The sequence below is a fragment of the Chrysochloris asiatica genome, unplaced genomic scaffold, assembly GCF_000296735.1.
Source record: "Chrysochloris asiatica unplaced genomic scaffold, ChrAsi1.0 scaffold00246, whole genome shotgun sequence".
NCBI classification, from domain to species: Eukaryota; Metazoa; Chordata; class Mammalia; order Afrosoricida; family Chrysochloridae; genus Chrysochloris; species Chrysochloris asiatica.
Window position 1 is genome coordinate 1,520,729 of NW_006408764.1, and position 20,748 is coordinate 1,541,476.

At 50.3% G+C, this 20,748-nt stretch overlaps 1 protein-coding gene across 1 annotated transcript in view; it reads left to right on the forward strand.

Moving 5' to 3' along the window:
• Positions 1 to 20,748, forward strand: part of CACNA2D2 (calcium channel, voltage-dependent, alpha 2/delta subunit 2) — a 155,434-nt gene that overhangs the window by 30,697 nt on the left and 103,989 nt on the right. The window contains exon 2 of the mRNA XM_006873646.1: positions 8,873 to 8,954. Within this exon, the coding sequence (XP_006873708.1) occupies positions 8,873 to 8,954 (82 nt within the window). The remainder of the gene's footprint in view (positions 1 to 8,872; positions 8,955 to 20,748) is intronic.

Here is a 20,748-nt window from a genome sequence, read left to right on the forward strand (position 1 = left end):
AACTGAGACCAATCTTGGGGGAAGGGGTTCTCCCAAGGGGCTGCTCAGGAACTCTGTAACTATGGGTGTGTCAGTAAAGCTGACCTCCTTGTTCAGTTCACTTTCTAGTTGTTACTTAGGCCCAGAGAGGAGAAAGAGACATACCCAGTGTCACACAGCCAAAACAGAATTCAGGCACAGGTCAACCTTTAACATTGTCTAACCAATGCTGGGAAGCTTCTTCCTCCTTTTTCATCCTGTACTTCCCTGGCTGAGGTCTTGTTTCCTCCATGCAGTCCTCCTTGATTGGACCTCCCAGTGGGCCGTTGACTCTTGGTTATCTGCACTGATGTGGGAGAGGTATAATGCAGGGTACTGTGGCTATTGCTGTGTGATCCTGGACACACTCCATTCCTCTCTGGGCCATGTAGGCTCCCCTAGCTCTGAGAATAACACCATTTCCTGGTTTCTTCACCCCCCAGGCTATTATGAGTAAATATTGTGCTGGACCTGGCACCCTAATTAAACCGGATGACTGTTCACAGTGCGTCTGAAGCAGGGAGGCACAGGCTTGCACCAATTAGAAGGTGAAACTGTTTCCCAGCAGCGAAAAGAAAAGGACAGCCCGTAATTAATAACCTCATTAAGGAGTGGTATTAGGGCAGGGTCCCAAGACACAGGAAGTTGAGGCCGATGAATCTGGACTAATTCAAGCTTCTACAACCCTCCCTCAGCTCCACGGGTTTCTGAGAGGATCCCTCCTGACAAATGGACTGACGTGGTGTTTGTGTGCATAAGATGCAGGTGCTACTGGGGGATCATATTGCTCATATTAGGGGTCTCTTCAACTGGCTCACAGAGGGTTGGAAGATGGCCCAGTTCCCTTTGAGTTCTATGTCTCAGTTAACCTGCTTTACAATGGTCAAGAGACTAGCTAGGGAGCCTTTTTTCACTGTGAATCAGCTGAGCAAGCATGCCCCTGTCTCACCCTGGCCTTAGTTTCCCCTCCCTGGTCTGTCTGTGCAGTGTGAGGCCAGTGGTGATTGGTCCCTGCAGCTCAAGATACTCTGAACCCAATGGCCTGGAGTGGTCTTGGCCCAGTTGGTTTCGAAGGAGTAAATGACCTTGGCCAAACTATTGCTCTTTGCCTACATCATTTGCTTCAGGAAACTGTGATCAGAATGGGGTTGAGGTGGAGGCTGCCTGGCCTTTGAGACACTGAGGCCTGAGAGTCTCCTGGCTTGAGCAGACAAGCAGGAAGGACACTGATCACAGGAAACCCTGCCCTCCTAGTAAGGTCTCCTGTGTCGGGAGTCTCTGAGACAGCACAGGTAAGGGGACCCCCAGTCTTAGGGGGAAGTACAGGCACCCATACTTAGTGAACTGCAGATCAGATATGAGGAAGGAGTTTGGTTGTGGGGAGAGCAATCTGTGTAGATGGGTCTGTGTAGGCATGAGTGTGTGGGCAGTCGTCCCTATTATGTGGCAATGTTTTCCACCTGTCTTCTCTTTGGATCTTGGGAGATGAACCTTATGCCCATCTTCCAGATGGGAAAACTGAGGCCTTACAGGGCACATTTGGTCCCAGAAGAGCCAGAATAGGATCTAGGTACTCAGTCCATGTGCAGAGGGATAGCTGCCTAAGTAGTTAGGGAAGACCCTCCCAGAGAAGGTGGCCCTGGAGATGCCACCATCTTGAGTTCATCCCTGATGCTGTCTAAGAGAGGGGCTGAGGGCCCAGTGGTTGTTGGGGGGGACACACCCTCTCTAGGCACATCTAGTGCATAGCATCTTTTACTGACCCCCTGCCGCCCCCTCCCCCTCCCCCACCCCAGTTTGTCTGCCCTGGAGCCAGGTCAGCCTAACACAGTTGCCCTCTCATCCCAGATCCTTTCATGCCTTTGTCTCTGTGAGTGTCTCTGTCTGTCACTCCCACCTCCCCATCTTGTCCTGTCTGTCTTTCTTTCCCCTTTAGAAGACTTCGAAAGCATCGAGGTGGGAGTTGGCAGGCCGGTTGAAATATAATCAGAATAATTAAATAGCACTTTATTTTAAATCGTTGCCTCCCCCAGAGCTGGAAGAATAATTGGCTAGCCTGTCAGAGAGAAGCAAGAGACCTGTGGGTTTTCACCTACTGCAGCCTCAAAAATGTTCTAACCACACACAAACCACCCACCACCCCATCCCCCAGTCCCCCTCGGCCTGCACCTTCCCCATGGTGTCCACCCCTCCTACCTGAACTTATGTCCCCCTGGCAGCACACATGACTGCCTTCCTAAGCTGTGGAGAGAACGTTATACTGTTGTTGGGGACGCTAAGTAGAGTGGTGCTGTCCTGGTAGGTAGCCTGCTGGCAGAGGTAGCCTGCAGCAGGGCCCCAATGACAACAAATACCTCCATGTGAGTGTCAAGCAGGCTTTTCTGCAGCAGAGCCTGGAGACCCCTGCAGTTTGGCTTCCCTGGAGATGGGGAGGGAGTCCAAGCTGCCTGGATACTTATGGGAAACCCACCCTTACTTTCTGCCCACTTTACTACCATAAGGCCACACCCTCCTCCACCTCTGTCTCTCCCTCGCCTACAAAATCTCTTTCCCTCCCCTTCTCACTCACTCCTCCTCTCTGAGAGGTCCAGTCGCTCACACCCACTTATGCCCTCTGAGGGTGAACCTGTAGTGTCACCTATCTCTGGTTTTTTTGATTTGTTTAATTATAGATGAGTTTTCTGCATAATTTATTCCAAAAGCCTGGATTATACTGTACAATTAAATCACATTCTGATCAACAACTTCTTGTATAAAATTAACAACTGGCAACAATTTAATCTATGCTGCTGCATCTGTACTTGGGCTTTTTCCCTTCTTCCCCTCCTTCTTCCCCTCCTTCTCCCCTATCGTCTCCCCGGGGAGCCTTACCCTAACTCCCCATTTCCTCTCTTCATCTCCCATGGACCCTGGTCTCTCCTCTTCCTCTCTTCCCCCTTGACTTCCTCCTCTCCTCTAAGCAGTTTTTGCAGCTGCTACTCCAACTCCTTCCCGTTTACACTTCCAGGCCTCAGAGCTGGTAGCCCCTACCTGAGAGCCCTATAGTTGGACCTGGTGCCCTCTATCTGGGTCTTAGCTCTGTCTTCAGTCCAGCTCCTGACCCCATGCTTTCTTGTCTGATGATGACATCCCCTCTTTCCTCATTCCCTCATCTTAGTTCTGAACCATGTCCTGGAGATCAAAGTGTGATGTCCCACAGTACATGGTGTCCTGGACTGCATCTTCTTCCCTGCTGGGCTGCCTTCAGCCCGCTTAGACCTGAACATGCACATCAGTGCCTTGCTCCCACTGCTGGCCTCTTCCAGCCTAGAAGGTTCTAACCTGGGGAGCAGGGGGTTAAAAGAGGTCATTCCACCACCACCACCAGTTGCCGTTGAGTTGACTCATGGTGACCCCATGTGTATCAGAGTAGAACTATGATCCATAGGGTTTTCAGTGGCTAATTACTTTTTTTAGATGTAGATCACCATTAGAGAATCCTCTTTCAAAGCACCATCCCTCCACCCTCCCCTCACCCACAATCATACATCAAAAATGTGTGTAGCACTCACCCCAAACCCAATGACATTGAATCAGTTCCGACTCATAGCGACCGTATGTAGGCTTTCCAAGGCTGTAAATCTTTACAGGAGCAGAAAGTCTCATCTTTCTGCTGTGGAGCGGCTGGTAGGTTTGACCTGTCAACCTTACGGTTAGCAGTCCTGTACTTGTCCTACAGCTTCACCAGTGCTCTTTCCTTAGAACTCAAGTGGGCTTTTATTGAATGAGCTTCTAGTTCTCAACTGGTCAATAATAATACTACCATCAAAGTTTCCATGTGAATTTGTGATTTGAGAAATACCTTCAAGCTCATTAAAACAAGTCATCTGTTCAATCATTATTACCCTATTTACAGATAGGTAAGCTCACAAATCAAATGATGTATTGCATTAGGCAAATCTGCTGCACAAGACCTTTTTAAAGTGTTGAAGAGGAAAGATGTCAGCTTGAGGACTAAGGTGAGCCTGACCCAAGCCATAATATTTTCAATAACCTCATATGCATGCAAAAGATGCACAGTGAATAAGGAAGATCGTAGAAGAATTGATGTCTCTGAGTTATGGTGTTGGAGGAGAATACTGAAAGTGCCATGGGCTCCCAAAAGAACGAATAGATCCGTTTTGGAAGAAGTGCAGCCAGAGCGCTCCTTGGAGGCCAAAATGGCCCAACTTCGTCTCTCATACTTCAGACATATTGTCAGGAGGGAGCAGTTGCTGGAGAAGGATATCATGTTTGGTAAGTTGGAGGGTCAGAGAAGACGAGGAAGACCCCCAAGGAGATGGATTGGCCAAGTGGCAGCATCGAGCATCGATGGACTCAAGCATGACAACAGTAGTGAGGTTGGCCCAGGATTGGGCAGTGTTTCGTTCTGCTGTGCATAAGGTTGCTATGAGTTGGTACCTACTCGATGGCACCTAACAACAACAAATCTCACAAAGGCAGCCCCTCCCAGAGGTTTTCTAAAGAGGCTGGAAGAGTGGGATCATGGAGATGGATATGGTACACACCCATGCTTTAAGTTCCTGGGACCCTCAGATTTTTGTCTGTGAAATGGCAGCAGAGTACGTGTATCCCACTGGGCTTGAACATGTTGGAGGATGTGGTATCAGTCACCAGCCTTTCCCTCCTACACTAGTCTATATGCTTCCTCCCAGGCACTCTCCCTTTGCTGTCTTGCTTAACTTGGCACTTAGAGACAAGCAGTGTCATCTCAGTGGGCAGTCGTAGTCTATAGCATTCAGGTGGGTGTGTCTCCTGAGTTGGGAGTGTGACTGGTGGGCAGCATTTGGGCCAGAGAGACATTGGCAGAGTTGAGCACTTGGTCCCAAGCTGATAGGAGCCCTGGCAGAGTTCGGCCAGCTTGCCTGTGACTCAGCAAGGCTGTGGGTCCTGGTGCGTCCCTCATCCTTTTGCCCCACACCATTCTGCTGGAGTGAGTAGGACTGTATCTGGTCAGGGTAGGTCTTGGCCTTGGGGCAGGATTGCTGCTGGTGCACAGTCTACTCCTGGCTTCCTCTGTGTCCATGTGTCACTCCCTTGGAGCCGGCACTGGGACACAGGCCAAACCCTGAAATCCACAAAATCACATCACTAAGACAGTGAAATGAATTATCCATCATGTTCTTTTTAACTCTTGGACACATGTAGTGCCTTCCTAATTGGGTTTGTTTTAGGTGAATAGTTAGAGTAACTTGTTTCCCCTGATGTTGTCTTGATGGGCAGTGGAGCTGGGCTCTAAGGTGTGCCCATGGGTCCAGGGTGCAGGTTAAAGGCTAAAGCCTCCCTGAAAGAGAGGGTGGGTTTAGTTTGTCCCTATGAGCCAAGGGTGGTAGGCCAGTCCCTGAAGCAGAATCTACTCTGTCTAGGGTGGGAGTGGAGACTTTGTGCATGCGTGCATGTGTGTGCGTGTGTCTGTGTGTGTGTGTGTGTGTGTGTGTGTGTGTGAGAGAGAGAGAGAGAGAGAGAGAGAGAAATATTGGGAAGAATTGTACCTTATCCTTAGTGTTGAAATATCTTTTTTAGGTGAAACTATGATGATTATAATAATAATGTACTGTCTGAGCAAAATAAAAACTTGGCACACATGTCTGTTCTCCCAGTTATATTTATTTATCTTATTCGTGAAATGCTAGAACTTGAGACCTATAGGTACACTAGAAAAAAGTCATCTGTGCTAGAGGGAGGGGAGGGTGGGTGGAAAGCACTGATTTGTACCCTTTGCCAATTTACATTGTATAAATACTCCCATTATGGCAGATCTTAAGGAACCCTGGTGGCATAGTGGGTTAAACATTGGACTGCTAATCATAAGGTCGATGGCTCAAACCCACCAGCCACACCATGGGAAGAAAGATGAGCTGGTTGCTGTCCTAAAGATTTACAGTCTTAAAAACCCAAAGGAGTAATTCTACTCTGTCTTACAGGTTGCTACGAGTCAGAATTCACTTGAGAGTAGTATGTTTGGGTATGGTCAATCTCAAATTCCCAAGACAATTACACTGAATGCTGAAGTGAGAAGAGGTGGACATGATTGGCTCTTGCAAACTGACTTCAACGTACCGCCTGGGTCGAGTCCTGTGTCCACCATTTCCTGGATGGGTAACCTTGGCTGTGTGGCTTAAACCCTCTGTGCCTCGGTTTCTTCCCTTGCAAGTTGCAGATGATAATCTTTGCTTCTTTATAAGGGTCGAAACAAAAGAGAGTAGGTGACTAGACTTTTTGGAGCCATGGGTTAAATCCTTGAAACTATTGCCCTGAGATCATCTTTAAACCTGAAACAAAAATATCCCCTGAAGTCATCTTAAAGCCAAACAGTAGTTTAGTTTAACTAGTAAAAAAGATCTGCCTTGAACATTATGCTTTCTTATTATTGTTACGTACCTTTGAGTTGCTTCCAGCTCATAGTAACTCTGTAGATGGTTTCCAAGAAGCGGCTGGCGGGTTTGAACCTCCACCTTGTGGTTAAAATTAACCTTTCAGTGCAGTGCTTATCCTACAGCACCACACACTCTCTTATGATCTATCTATATGGGATCAAAGTGACAACAGCAACTCTAAAGATGACAGGAACCTTAGGGAGCAGTGAGGTTATGTCAGTGGGGGATGAATGGCTCAGAAAAGGAAGGTGAAATGGCTGCACAACTCAAAGAATGCAGTCAGTGTCTCAGGATTGTACATGTGCAAACATGGATTAGTGTATGTTTTGTTGTGTGTATTCTCAACAACAAAGAATAAATAGAATTTAAGGGGAGAAAAAAGAGAGTAGGTGACCAGGTGGCACAACATCTTTACATAGTGGGCACCCAATAAATAGTAACCTCAGGGAAGTTTATGATTGGCATTTTGTCCTGTGGACCAATGCATGGCAGGAGTCAGAGTCAGGGTGAAGCAGAGCTAGTGGTTTCCCCTGGGGATGAGTTCTTTGACCCAGGGCTGTTTGTCCACTACCTGCCTGGATGGATATAAGATTTTGCACTGGCCTATCTTAATTTTAGCCTTCAGTACTCCATTTCAGGACCACAAAACAGCCACTTGCCACACTGTCCATTCACAGCCAGGGCTAAGTGACCAGTGCCTGGGGTCAGAGGCCAGTCCAAGCAGGCTTTCCCCTCTCTGTTGCACTTTGCATTCCCCAGGCTGATGACTGAGGCCTGATTGCCCTTCTTAGCACAGCCAGTAGCCAGGCCTCCACCCTGGCTCAGGGTTAAATTTTTCCCTTGTGGTTGGGAGCGGACGTGGAAATCAGGCTGTGGCTCAGTCAGCAACAAGCTATAATACCTCTTTCTTTTGATGTTGATTTTTTTTTTTTTTTTCTTCCCCCAATCATGGTCCTGACATTCAGCTAGGCAAATTGCAATTAGTGATCCACATGCCTCCTGCTCTGAGTTCCCATGCCAACCGACCCGGGCATACAATGGCACAGGCCCAGCCCTCAACCGTAGGCCTTAGGAGGGATGTGGGGCAGGAGGCCAGGATAGAGTCTTGGGCTCGTCTGACCAGTGAGCCAGAAAGGAGTTGAGGCCCCAAGCAGCACTAGCAGAGGTGGCAGGCCCAGTGGGTGTGTTGGGGCCAGATGCAATTTTCTGGGCCCTGTGGCTGCTGCCCCTCCAACAGCTTGGGGCTGGCATCACCTATCTTCTGTTGTGCCCTATGGGCTGTGCTTGACTTGTGCTTTATCTAAATCTATTCAGTAATTCCCCTATGAACCCTCCCTAGAGGGGCCTCTTTCTGCAAAATTAGAGAGTGTCACTTGGGATGGAGATGCAGAAGACCATTTTCAGCTGCATTCGGATGCCTTTGGCCTTGTGGAGAGCCTCTCTGTGATTGGCCCGAGTAGGATCCGGCTCACCTGATCTGGCGCTACCTGAAGGAAAGGGGATCCATGGGAGCATCTTCCTTGGATATTGTCCTTGTTCGTGGGTGTGGAGCTGAGAATACAGGGCCATGTGACTACCTTTCTGATGTGGTCACTCACAGCTGTAGAGTCCCTGTGCTGAGTCCTTGACCTGCCTATTTTCCTAAGTCCTCATGATACCCTAAGAAGGGGCCCCAAATTATCCTCACATTCCAGTGGAGGAAGCCAAGTCACAGATGGGTTAAAACAAGCCCATGGTAGCACCAGCATGAGTGAAACCTGCTCAGGACAGTCAGTGACTCAGGTGAAGGATTTGTGGGGCTTGAATGGAATCTGTGGGTGGGTGGTTCATGCAGGGCATTTAATGATGATGATCCAATCTGGTAAGCACATCTACAGGGTGCAGAAAAGCGAGGGCTATCTGAGCTAGAAGCTTCCCACATTGCTTAGAAAAGGCCCTGAGGGGTAAGGACCTACCCTGGATCACACAGCAACTTGGTGGGGGCAGAAGTAACTGATGTTCCCTCCCCTTCTCCAGGCCCCACCCAGCCTTGAGGACAGGAGGCTCTAAGGTACAACCAGACCCCTCCCAGCCCCACTCCTACCTTGCCTCTTGCCCGTGTCCAGAAGTTCCCCTGTTCAGATCCCAGACATCAAGGGCTGACTCTCCACAGTGAAAAACCGTCTCCCTGCAGGCGTCTTGGAGCTGCTGAGCTCCCTCAATGCATTCAAAATACACTCCTCTTTCCTCCCTGGCAGTCCCATGGTGCATAAGGAGAGCAAGGGTCACCGGGTCTGGACTTCAAGGGAAACCACAGGCTTGCTTTGGGCCTTGCCGCTGCTTCCTTCCGCTAGTGAAAATTGGACTTTGACAAGGTGGCTACCCCTGGTCACTGGATAGACGGGACTGAGCTCTTTCCATACCTGGGGGTTCTCCTGACATCTTTCTTCTCTCTTCAGAATGCAGCACTGGGCCCGGCGCCTGGAGCAGGAGATCGATGGCGTAATGCGGATTTTTGGGGGTGTCCAGCAGCTCCGAGAGGTAAGTTCGATGCCACTTGAGTTCTCTAAAGGGAATTGGCAGGGATGAGGGAGGTCAGGAGTAAGGAGCAAGGAAGATTTGGAAGTATGAAGGTTCGGGTATGGAGACACAGCTGGACCTATGGGGCAGGTGAGGAAAATCACCAGAAAAGCAGTGGGTTCTTGGTCTGCACTTCAGGAGGTCACTGTGTTTAAGCCGTAATAAGTCAGCTCTGATGACAGCCTGTGTCTCTGGAAGGTGTTCATAGGGGTTTTCAGGACTCCTCAGTTAGGCTCAGCTGGACAAGGTTTGTGTTTGAGGCCAAGGTTAGGTAGGAGATCAGGCCCACAAGGGTCCAGCAGATGCAGATGTGCATGGAAGCCAAAGAGACTGCCCATGGAATAAGCATGGCCGCCAGGTCAGACAATCCGGGATAGCAGTGCTGCCTGCTTGAGGCAGCAGTAGCCCAGAGATGGGCTGGAAGCTGGTGCTTGGAGGGATGAGAGATCAAGGGGTGGGAGGGAGGGGTGATTGATTAGGTGCAAGCAACCACATTCATCCTGGAAGATTATGTTAATGTTTGAAATAGTGATGTGAGGAACAGGCCATCCGTCACCCCCAGAAGGCTGCAAAATGTGTTGCTGTCGGGCCATGAGCTTCTGAGCTGTCGTTCTTGATGTGAAAATGCAGAAGCTTGGCAGGGAGGCTGAGCTTTGGAGTGATGTCAGTGGGACGCCTGGGGTAGGAGTGGGATTTTGAGGATCTCCTTACTGGGTGCATGGGCCAGAAGGTACTGACCATAAGTAAATTTTTATGGGGACCTGGTGCTGGTGGCCAGCCTGGGAACTATGGAGCAAATGAAGTCACTGACTGATAGTGGCTCAGCAGAGGTCAGGTGCCCTGCTGTGTTCTATCAGAGCTCTAGGTCTAAGCCAGGGTCAGAAGATGTAACTTATGTGGGCCAGGGACCATGGGGTCCTGTCCTCTGTCTGTTCCTCCTGCCTAGCTCATAGTAGTGCAGCAGTGAGCATATTGACATTGACTGAATGTCGAGCCTTTGGAACAGGATAGGACTAATCAGAAGAGACTAGTGAAATAATGACATGGATGGAATCCAGGTCCAGAGGTCTCCAGACTATCAGGAAAGGTTCATACTGCAGGAATTAGTGCCCATCTAAGCCACCAGCTTGTTGGGTATCCTCCCTGAAGTGGTCCAGCCTCTCTGAACCTCCCTGCTCTTGTTGCTGGGTGTGATTCACTCTAGCCCCATCCCACTCTCTTCCTGTGAATTCTCCAGTGACTCAGAAGCACCTTTGGAGGCCAGAGGAGCTTTCCAGAGAAGGCACTGTAAGAAAAGCTATTCCAGAACAGGAGTCAGTCAGTTAAAGCTCAGGAATAGTACTGGGCACTAACCAGGTTCCAAGTGGGTACTTCCAGGTGCAGCCATGTAGGTTAATGAAGAAAGAATAATGTTGCAGGGTATGTGTTATGCACCTTCCCAAGTTTTGTATGAGAACGTAAGATGTACCTAAAGTAGGCAGTTAAGTGTACAACTTGAGTCAAGCAGCCTCCACACTTTGAATGCTCAGCTCCAGCATGTTGCTTATTTTATACTCATGGGCATCTCAGACCCTGAAATTTTGCCAAGAAAATAGTGTATGTGCTTGCTGCCTGAAACTTGAATCTGTTTTAACCATCTAGTTTTCAGGGTGGCAAGGATATGGAATCCCAGCTTGGTGTGCCCAGTGTGCACCTCTGGCAAGTCCTGGGCCCTCTCTAATACTTGTACTTGGTCTGTGGCATGGCTAGAAAGTCTGACTGGAAGATAAGGTGGTGAAAATGGCTCATGGAAAGGGGCCAGGCTCAGGCCGAAGCAGATACACCCCCGCCATTTCTAGAAATCAAATTTTAATTTCTTGTCAATCATTTTTATTCCCAGAATGTGTTCCCATCCTTCCTGGTGAGACTTATGTGATTCCAGACACTTGCACCAAGAAGCACATCTTCCCCCTACCCCCACTCACCCAGCAATAACCAAGGTCACATTTCTGATTTGTGGTAGAGCTGGGGCTCTGACTCCCATTCCAGGGCGCTGCTCCTTCTCTGTGCTTCCCTCTTAGAAGGGTGGGCAGTGAGGAGCAGCCAAAGCCAGACCATCGTTGGTGTGCTTGTGGCCATTATTGCAGGCAGAGAAGTGCTGACCTGGCATTCCTGGCTCCTCCTGGCAGCCCTTCTGCCTGCCTATGGCTGCCAGCTCTCCAGTGACTGTGTCCTACTCCAGTTTTTTCTCACCTGCTTCCTCAGCCTCTTATGTCCCGCTGACAACTCTGGGGCTGCTTCTTGGCACAGGACACTCTGGCAAGGTGGGTAGGGGGAAGGGTAGATGAGAAGTTCTAAAGAAAGAGGACAACCCTGTGGGAGCAGGATGGAAATGACTGGTCATCTCCCCAACCCCCAGGACCTCCCCAGACCCAGACTAAGCCACCACCACTCTCCTTGCAAAGCATGTTAGGAGGTCCTATGTGTCCAGCCCATGCCTAGCTCTGATGGCTCAGGAGTCCTGACCCAGCTGTGGATGCTCCCGTGGACCCTGGGCCCCACTGGGGTTGCCCCTCCCCAGACCACCCTAATCTGATTCTGAGCTGCCTCCCAGCTGGGGTGGTCCTAGCATCTGGACCCCAACACATTTCCTCAAAGCCAGTGCACAATAGGAACTCATATGTCATCCCTTCCCTCATGCTTAACCAAACTGTGAATCATAACTCTCCTAGTACCCCAACCTCTCCCAGCCCTAGGCCACTCTTGCCCCCACAGGCCAGAAAGTGTGGACTCTGAGTAGCCAGCCCTAGGGGCTGAGTAATGTCTCCTGAGCCCCTTCTCCACCCTCCCCCACAGCACCATATTGTCCCCCTCCCTGGGGGAGAGCAGAGAGCATATGCTTGGGCTCTGAGCTCATTTACATAATGAGACTGATAGGATGAATAATTCATCAGGTGCCTGGGGTACGTTGGGGAGGATATAGAGAAGGCAGGTCTCCCCACTCTGAAACCCACATCAGTTTGATGAGTACAGCCCGGGACCCAGCCCCACAGCTGACTGTGTCCAGGGTAGAAGTCTGGAGGAGTTGTGGGAAAGCAAAGCAGGAGAGTCTGTAGTCAGACATAGAGAAGAACCAATGGCTCATTAGATGCATCAGTCCTGGGATGGATTTTGGAAACCATCCTTTGAGAGTCTGCAGATCTGTTGCCTAGGGTTAAGTTTGTGAGTGAGGGCAGAGCTGGGCAGAGAGCAGGGACCCAGGACAGCTGCATCTGGGGACTCCAGGCCATCTTCTGAGAGGTGGGCTTAGGAGGGTATATCAAGGCAGAGAAGAGAGGCTGAGGCCTGCGTAGATGAGTCACATAGGGACAGCCTCTCTCCCAGGTGAGACAACAGGCCCTCAGAACTCCAAATGCAGATCCTTGACTCCTGATCTCCTGTGTCCTCCCCATTGCTGTACTTGTGCTTTCCTGGACAGTCATGGTTCAGGCCAGGGGAAACGGCATTTCTGAATCAGTCCCACCTTGTCTAGGCTGCCCTGCACCCCGTCTGCTCAGTGCTCCTTGGGAGTGTGGAAGTGTGTGATTCATATTTGCAGAGCGCCACATCTGAAGTTGACTTCTAGCATGGGCTAAAGTCAGGTTACCTTAGGGCCCTTTTCCCATGTGGCTCTAGGGGATGGGTATCAAGCCCCTCTGTGGTGCCTTTGAGACAGGCTTCTCCCATCTCCCCCATCCCCCCATCCCCTTACAACATCAACTCCCTAAATGTGTGCATGCTCACACACTGACTCCAGGTATGCTGCCTGAGACAAAGGTGTGCATCCAATGGGGAGAGGACTCCTTGGAAGACTGGCCAATGTCTAAGAATGCCAGTGAACCCAGGGGGACTAGGGCAGAAAAGGAGCAAGGAAACTGGGATTAGAGAAGCACCAAGGGACCAAAAGTAGTCCTGCAGCCAGGCATTGTGTGTGAAAGCTGTTGTGACCCCCAGACCCCATAGTTGATCTTTCCATCAGAGCACCATGGTTACATGCACCCTGAGAAGCACGCCTGGCCAGGTAGGCCCCCACCCACACAGCTGAAGCATTCAGAATCAGGTGGGTGCTGGTGAAAGATTCCCACCCAACCCCCCACAGCCCCTCCCCAGAACTCCTGCAGCCCCCAAACATCGTGTGACCCCACTCCACCATTCACTTGTCTCCCGGCATAAATGATCAAGATGTGGGGCACGTCAGGGTGGGGGTAGCAGGGGGCACGGGTGTGAAATACACTGCTGGGTAGGGATTGCTGCCGCTCGCCTCCCTAAAAACCCACATATATTATTCTTTAATGGAAAGTTAATTGTCTTATTATTCCTTCCATATGGTCCTCTTGCTCGGCACCCAGCGGGGGTTCACAGGACTGGGGGAGGGGGGCACACTCCTGGGAGGGTGTCTGAAACATGGTGAGGCTGCTGCTTGAGCATAATGCAGTGCACAAAGGCAAGTGCATGGGAGCCTGGCCAATGCTTGTCTGGGCCCCTTCTTTGTCCCCAGCCCAGCTGTTCGCCTCCTTTTTCCTTCCCACATCCTGCCACAGGAGTGGCCTCTTCTAGCATCCCCTTCCCCACTGTGAGTTCTGGGAACCCTCTTTCTGAGCATTGCGTGGGGAGACACAGGATTGAAGGGGGTTGGGCGATTCTGCTTCCCTTACATACATACCCCACTGTTACCTGCAAGAGAAAATTCCATTTTGAGAAGCTTTTCAAAATCCATTTCATCTATGGCAGGAGCTCCTGCCTCAGGATCATCTGTTGCGCTTGGGTGTCCTACACCCATTCCACATACACACATCTTACCAGAGGTGGGAGTCAGGAGACCAAGGGGGTTGCTCTGGGATGTCTGCCCCAGGGATGATGGCTCATACTGGCCATACCATAAGTTTGTTAGATGGTGACTCAAGATACACCCCATAATAATCCTGCCTCATCAATGTATGTGGTAGTGGTATAGGGGTAAATCTTTACAGGAGCAGAAAGCCTCATCTTTCTCCTGCAGAGCAGCTGGTAGATTCAGACTGCTGACCTTGTGATTAGCAGCTCAATGTGTAACCCACTAAACCACCAGACCTTCTTTCATCACTTTCATGACTTATAACAACCCTATTTGGGGGTTCCAAAGAGCAGCTGGTGGACTTCAACTGCTGACTTCGTGGATCACAGTCCAGTGCTTACCTTACAGCGCCACACCAGGAGTCCTCATCAAAATATGTTGTTGCTGTTAAGCACCTTCAAAGTCAGTCCAACTCATAGCAACCCAGTGACTGGTGAGTTTGAACCACCGAGCTTGCCACACCAGGAGTCCTCATCAACATATAGCGGTTAGGATTTATAACACATCACAAAACGAAGGATAATGACATCTGATCACAAAATGGAGGGCAACCACATGACACTGGGAGTCATGGTCAAGCCAAGTTGACACATATTTTGAGGGGACACAGTTCAATCCATGACAGGGAGACATGAGGATCTCAGGGAAGCAGAGATGAGGAAGGGCTGTAGACAGAGCTCCACAGATGTAGAAGTACTTTATGTTCCTCAATACCAGTTGCGTGTCCTACCAGAAGTTGACCACAATTTTGTGGCGTTAGATGCTTAAGTCATCCCTTCCATCTAGCTCAGCCCAGGAGCTTGGGACTCAGTTCCTCCTTGCTGACCATGACGTATTTTAGGGGATCAGACCAAGAGAGGAACAAGGGCCACCAGGCAGGGACAGGGCTTTGTGGACCAAAGACACATGTGTGGCCTCTTGGGCCAGCAATCTGGGGAGCCAGCCTCAACAGCCACCCTGGGAGATGGTGAGTGAAGGTGAAGGGGAGAAGCTTACACCTCAGAAGAGGCCTATGAGCCCATTTCTCAAATCATGCAAGTCAGGGACTCTCCCAGGCCATGTGAACTCAGAGAAGGGGACACGGACTTGGGTTGGCAGTGGGTATATGAAGCTATCAAATTTTGGCTGGCCCCTCATATTGGTGCTGGAGTGGGAAAGTTAGTAGGCCAGAAAATGGAGGATCAAAGGCCAAAACTGAGGATCAGGACTTCTTCCTGGAAGTACAGCTCCAGTAACTACTTTAAGACTCTCTGCCTGGGGCATTCTCTGAAGTAGGTGGCTGTTCCTCGGTCCTCCTACCTTGGGAATCTGGGAGGTTTGTCCACCAAACTGTTGTAAAACAGGACCCACTGCAAGGGGAGGGTGTTCTGATAAGCTTGCTGACCCTCCTCTGGGGTCCTCAGAGAGGCTGGCCTTGCAGCAGAACATCCAGGTGTCTACTATGACGGTGACTGCTCTTGTGGCTTGTTGAGGAGTGACATCTCTGGAGGGTGGTGGGGCTGCCATGTCCAGAGTTGGAGGACTGGTCCAGATGATCAAAGTTGAGAGAGGGAGAATGGGGACAAGTGTGGTGTGGATTTCCAAGCAGGGTCTCTGGGGACAGCTGACCTGAGCTGTCTTCTCAGCCCCCACCCTGCCCACTGCTGCATCAGTGACAGCTGTGGGGACTCTTGCCTGAGATCCAAGTACTTGGTGGAGACAGAGAAGTAATTGGTTTTAACAAACCACAGCCGACCCAGGGATGGCCTGAGCAACATTTACCATGGACCAGGCAGGAAACGGAAGCTTGGCATGACCTCTCTTCACCCTCTCTGAGCAAGGCTCCCAATTCCTTGTAAGCAGGATTTGGTGTTTGGAGAAAGTGACAAACAGCAGCACAAACTCGTATATTTCTGTACCTCTCTCCCAGTTCTGGCAGTTCTGAGGGAAGTTGTTGTTGTTGTTGTCAGGTGCCATCGAGTTGGAACCCACTCATAGCGACCCCATGCACAGCAGAATGAAACAATGTCCGATCCTGGGCCAACCTCACTACAGCTGCCACACTTGAGGCCATCAATGATGCCACCTGGCTGATCCATCTCGTTGGGGGTCTTCCTCTTTTTCTCTGACACTCCATCTTACCCAGCATGACATCCTTCCCCAGCGACTGTTCCCTCCTGACAATATGTCCAAAGTATGAGAGACGAAGCTTAGCCATCCTGGCCTCCAAGTAGCACTCTGCCTGCATTTCTTCCAAAACATACCTATTGATTCTTTTGGCAGTCCATGGCACTTTTAGTATTCTCCTCCAACACCACAACTCAAAGGCATCAATTCTTCTACGATCTTCCTTATTCACTGTCCAGCTTTCACATCCATATGGCCTGCTCCATATAGAAAGGGGAGACTGAGGCAGGTAGATGGATCCTGGGCAAACCCCTCAGGACTTGAGTGCCGGCTTCCTGCCAGCAGTAAGGGACAGGGAAGGACTGGGTTCCGCCCCAAAAGGATGTGCAGTCTGGGTGGAAAAATAGGCTGTGAACACACATGTAGGTACACATGTATACATGCACAGTACACACAGGTACAACCATGTCTGCAGGGCGCACATGTGCCCACAAGGCTGGCACAGAACATTTGCTCAGTTAGTTACTGTTCAATGGATGGATTAGGGAAGGACAGGTACATAGCGGCTGAAAAGGGAGAGATCAGGGCTGGCCAAGGTGTATGGCTCTGGCATGGGTAACAGGGAGCCTCTTATAGTCTACCTACCACACTCCTCACCCATACCCACCCCCAGACAATCTCCTCTCCCCTAACTCCCTTATCCCCATCCCTGGGTTCCACCCAGCTTAAAATCTAGCCCATAATTCTCCTCCTCCTAGAAGCCTTCCATATCAACACTTGAGGCCAGTGAGATGTTCCCCAGTCCCTTTTGCTACATCCATGTGGTACACATAGAAGGTGAGTTTGGGGGCCCGATCTAGTCTTCCCATCATATGGAGTGGTGAGGCCGTGGCTAAAAGGGCAGGGCCATGCCCATGTCCCCTAGAGTCCAGCTTACCATGGTCAGTCTGACCTGGAAGGCAACTGTTCCCTGTTGATCCTTGGTCCCCTTTCTTGGCTTTCTGGAAGATCTAGTCCCTGGTCTGCTGAGGCCTGTGTGAGGTGGAATGTGAGTCGATCATAGTGTGCATGTGAAGAGTGTGTCAGATGTGTGATGCTGCACATGGACGTGGGCGTGTGCATGTAGAAGACAATATGTGAGCCTGGGTGTGTGTGTATGAGTGAGGGTATACACAAGTGACTGTGTCTGTGGAAGGAAGAGTTTCAGCCTGCATTCTGTAGGGGGGAACATGAGCAGGTGCATGCATGCATGTGGATGTGGATGAGAACGTGATACTGTACACATGCGTCCTGTATGAGAGAACATGACCTGGTGCGCATGTGCATGCATGTGGATGTGGATGAGAACGTGATACTGTACACATGCGTCCTGTATGAGAGAACATGACCTGGTGCGCATGTGCATGCATGTGGATGTGGATGAGAGTGCGTGGCTCTGCGTGCTGTGTGTAGAGGCGTGAGCAGGCATGCGTACAAGATAGGCTGGAGCAGTGAGGAGGCAGGTGCTGAGAACTCTTGTCACCTAGAACAAGCGAGAACTACTTAACTGGTAAATTAGCAAAGCTGAGACGTCTCAGTCATGGGTGAGGAGTTCACATTCACACACACCTCTGTCCTTGTGCATGGTAAGCATCTTTCCTAGTGACTCTGCCTGACACTGTGCTCGGCAGCCCTACAGTGAGGAAGATAGGGTAGACCAGCAGTTGGTTATGGATCTGTATCCCCGCATTCTGTGTGTCTACACCCTGGACGGTGGCTAAGAACATAGGCTTGTGCAGGACAGTACTCACTGTCCTCAACTCAGTGCTAAGTGAGGCTCAGTGTCAAGGCCACCCAGGACCTTGTCTCCATTTTAAAGATGAAGGAGCTCTGGCTGATGAGCGGTGGGGACACTATGCAAGAACCTCTTTCTAGGTCCTATGTATCCTGGTGATGGGGTCATCTTCCCAGAACTCCCTGGATTTGGGGAGTAGTCTAGATGCCCACAGGGCAGAACTGGAGCCCACAGAAAGTGCTTCTACAGCATAAAACAGACCACCTCTAGCACAGAAAAAGCCAGTTTCTCCTTATGCCCTACAGGCAGGCTCTGTCTCCTCAGAAGCTTGCTCAACACCTCCTCTCTCCTGACTCTAGAAAATAAGGGGCCCCCAACCCCACGCCTTCAGCAGGAATCACAATGTAATTATAACTGTTCTGTGCCCTCTGTTTGCTCAGCTCATGGGGCATCGATGGGGACTGCCCGGCTTGTCCCTGAATCCTAGTGTCTGGACTCCATGCAGACTTGCCCTCCCCCACGCCGCCCCTCACAGACCCCCTGGCTCTGCCACTACACTGTGTGGCTGTGCGGGGAGACCTGGAAGCTGGGTCAAGTGGCAGGCACTTTCCTCTTCATCAGGTGTTGACTGAGGAGACTTCATTATACTCTATCTACAGGCACAGAATAAATTGGTGTGCAGTGAATTTATTCCTTTTAAAGAGGGACTTTCACACTGGGGAAAACTTTAAAAAAGAACATTTATATAAAAAGCAATTACCGTGCCAGTAATTTTTATGTATTCTCCCCCTTCCATTGCTGCTTCTGTGTTTGAACGTGACTGCCTCCCGGGCAGCTGCAGCCTGGCTCCATGGCCTTGAAACTATAGCCTCCCTCCTGCCTGCTCCAGCAGCTTCCTCCTCCAGGAAGGATCAGGATGTAGGTCCAGAGCCTAGTAGGGGTGTGGGCTTGGGGAGCACAGCAGGTGGATTTATGTTCAAAACTCGAGTGCTTTGGAAATTTCCTCCCACGTGAGTCTCGGTCCTGAGCTTGTTCCACTCTCAGGCTGGGTGTGCCTTTTCCAGACCACTCTTGGCAGCGGCCGAGCACTTAGAGGCACCTGCTTCCCAGCAAGCTTCATGGCCCAGCTCGATAAGGGAGGAGGTGGTAGTGTGGGAGCAGGTATTTTCCCTTCTGAGGAACCAATAACGGATACCCTGCTTCCCCAGCCATTATTGCTGTCACACTCAATGCATTATGTAAATTGTCTCCCTTGCTAAGTGGTGAAGGAGCCTCTCAACGGGAACAGACGGAGAGGGGTCTGGAGCCTTCTGGGTGAAGGCAGTAATCTGAACCCTAAAAATCAACCTCTCTATGTCAAGGAGAAGCTGACTGCCTCCTCCCTCAGACTATGCCCACCAGGGGCTTGGGCACTGTCTCCCCCTCAGACCAGTTTTGTGAGGACAGCAAATGTACTCCCACAACAGACTGGGAGCTCCCAGGAAGTTAGGTGGGCTCCCCTATTGGATAGAGCCATCAGATTGGGGCTTTGCCTTTTACCTCAGACTGACTCTCAGGAAAGTAGACCTACTTCTCACCCCTGTGCAATTTTCACCAGCAGTGGGGCAACTGGGCCCTCTAGGGACATGCACACTCACCTCAGGACTACCTTAGGAACCTCTGAAGGAGCTGGAATAGGTCCTCTCCAGCCATAGACCATGGAGAGCCCCCATAACCTGAGGTCACCTCCAGTGAGCTCAGGATGTGGAAGAGTGAATTTGGGGACATCACCAACAGGTTCTTGAGTCTTTGCTGAACCTAGCAGGTTCTTGGATTGCAGTGTGGCACAAGGAAGCATGAAGTTTTCTGGACCTGGCCGTGGTACCCACCTGGTCACTGCCCTTTTGAGACATGTGACCTCTCCAGGGAACTGTCTTACCCAGGAGTCTGGGTTCACTGTCTCACTCTTCAAGGAGCTGAGAACTCTGGGCTTTTTTTCCAAACTCCTTTCAACTAGGCTGGTATTTTGCATGTGGCCCACCAATGCCATATATATATACACTTATCCTTTCTCCCTGGGACTGACCCCACCCTGTTCTGCCTGGAACCAGTTCAAGGAGATACTACTGGATTGTGTCATAGTTTGTGTGATTCCTGGAAATGATACCAGGAGTTTTGGTTTCCAGGAAGAGTATGAAAATTGGCAAAGATATTCAGTGCCCTGGCCCTACTTCTGGTACAGCCTCAACCTCACCCCACCCTGAGTAAAATGGGCCACAAGACCATGACACAGGTCTAACTGGAGGTTGATACAAAAGGACTGTATGTCCAAAGCTCACACAGACATTGTGAAAGACTTGGACATTCTTCTTCCCCTCTTGTCATTTTCCCTTGTAACCCCCGGGAGGAAACTCATCATTTCTTTTGCTGCTGTGGGCTGCTGTCCCTCGACTTGCTTTCAGGTGACTCCCAACTCTTGGGAAATGTTGAGGCGGAGGCTAGGTGGTCACCCAGACCAATAATTCAGCATTGGCCAAAGGAACCTGGTCTCTGTACTTATCTGATTGGGGACCTGAAGTGACAAACTGTCTCCCTTTGCAGTAAGAGTAAGCAGAGGTGATCACGGTAATGCCCACAGAGCATAATGTGGGCTGCTGCCCTTCAGCGTTCCCTGTCCCAAGCAGAGAGTCAAAGCATTCAGTCCTCTGTCTCTGACTCCTGTCTGTCTACATTATCCTCCCCTTCCCTCCCTCCTTCCCTCGTTTTTTCTTTTTCTTACATTTCTAAATGGATTTTTAAATTTAGGATTTCTAATCAACATTACACACACACATGTGGTTTTAAGAGTCACAGTTTTACCAGACATGTTGTGTTAGGAGCTCAGCAGCCCCCTCCATTCCATTTCCAACTCCCCAGAGACTGTCACTTTCTAATCTCTGAGCTCCATATCTCTAAATGGCATACTTATGTCGCTACTCCATGATTGTTCCGTTTTAGGCATTATCCATGGACATCCCACTGTGGGAGAGGAGGATTTAACTCCC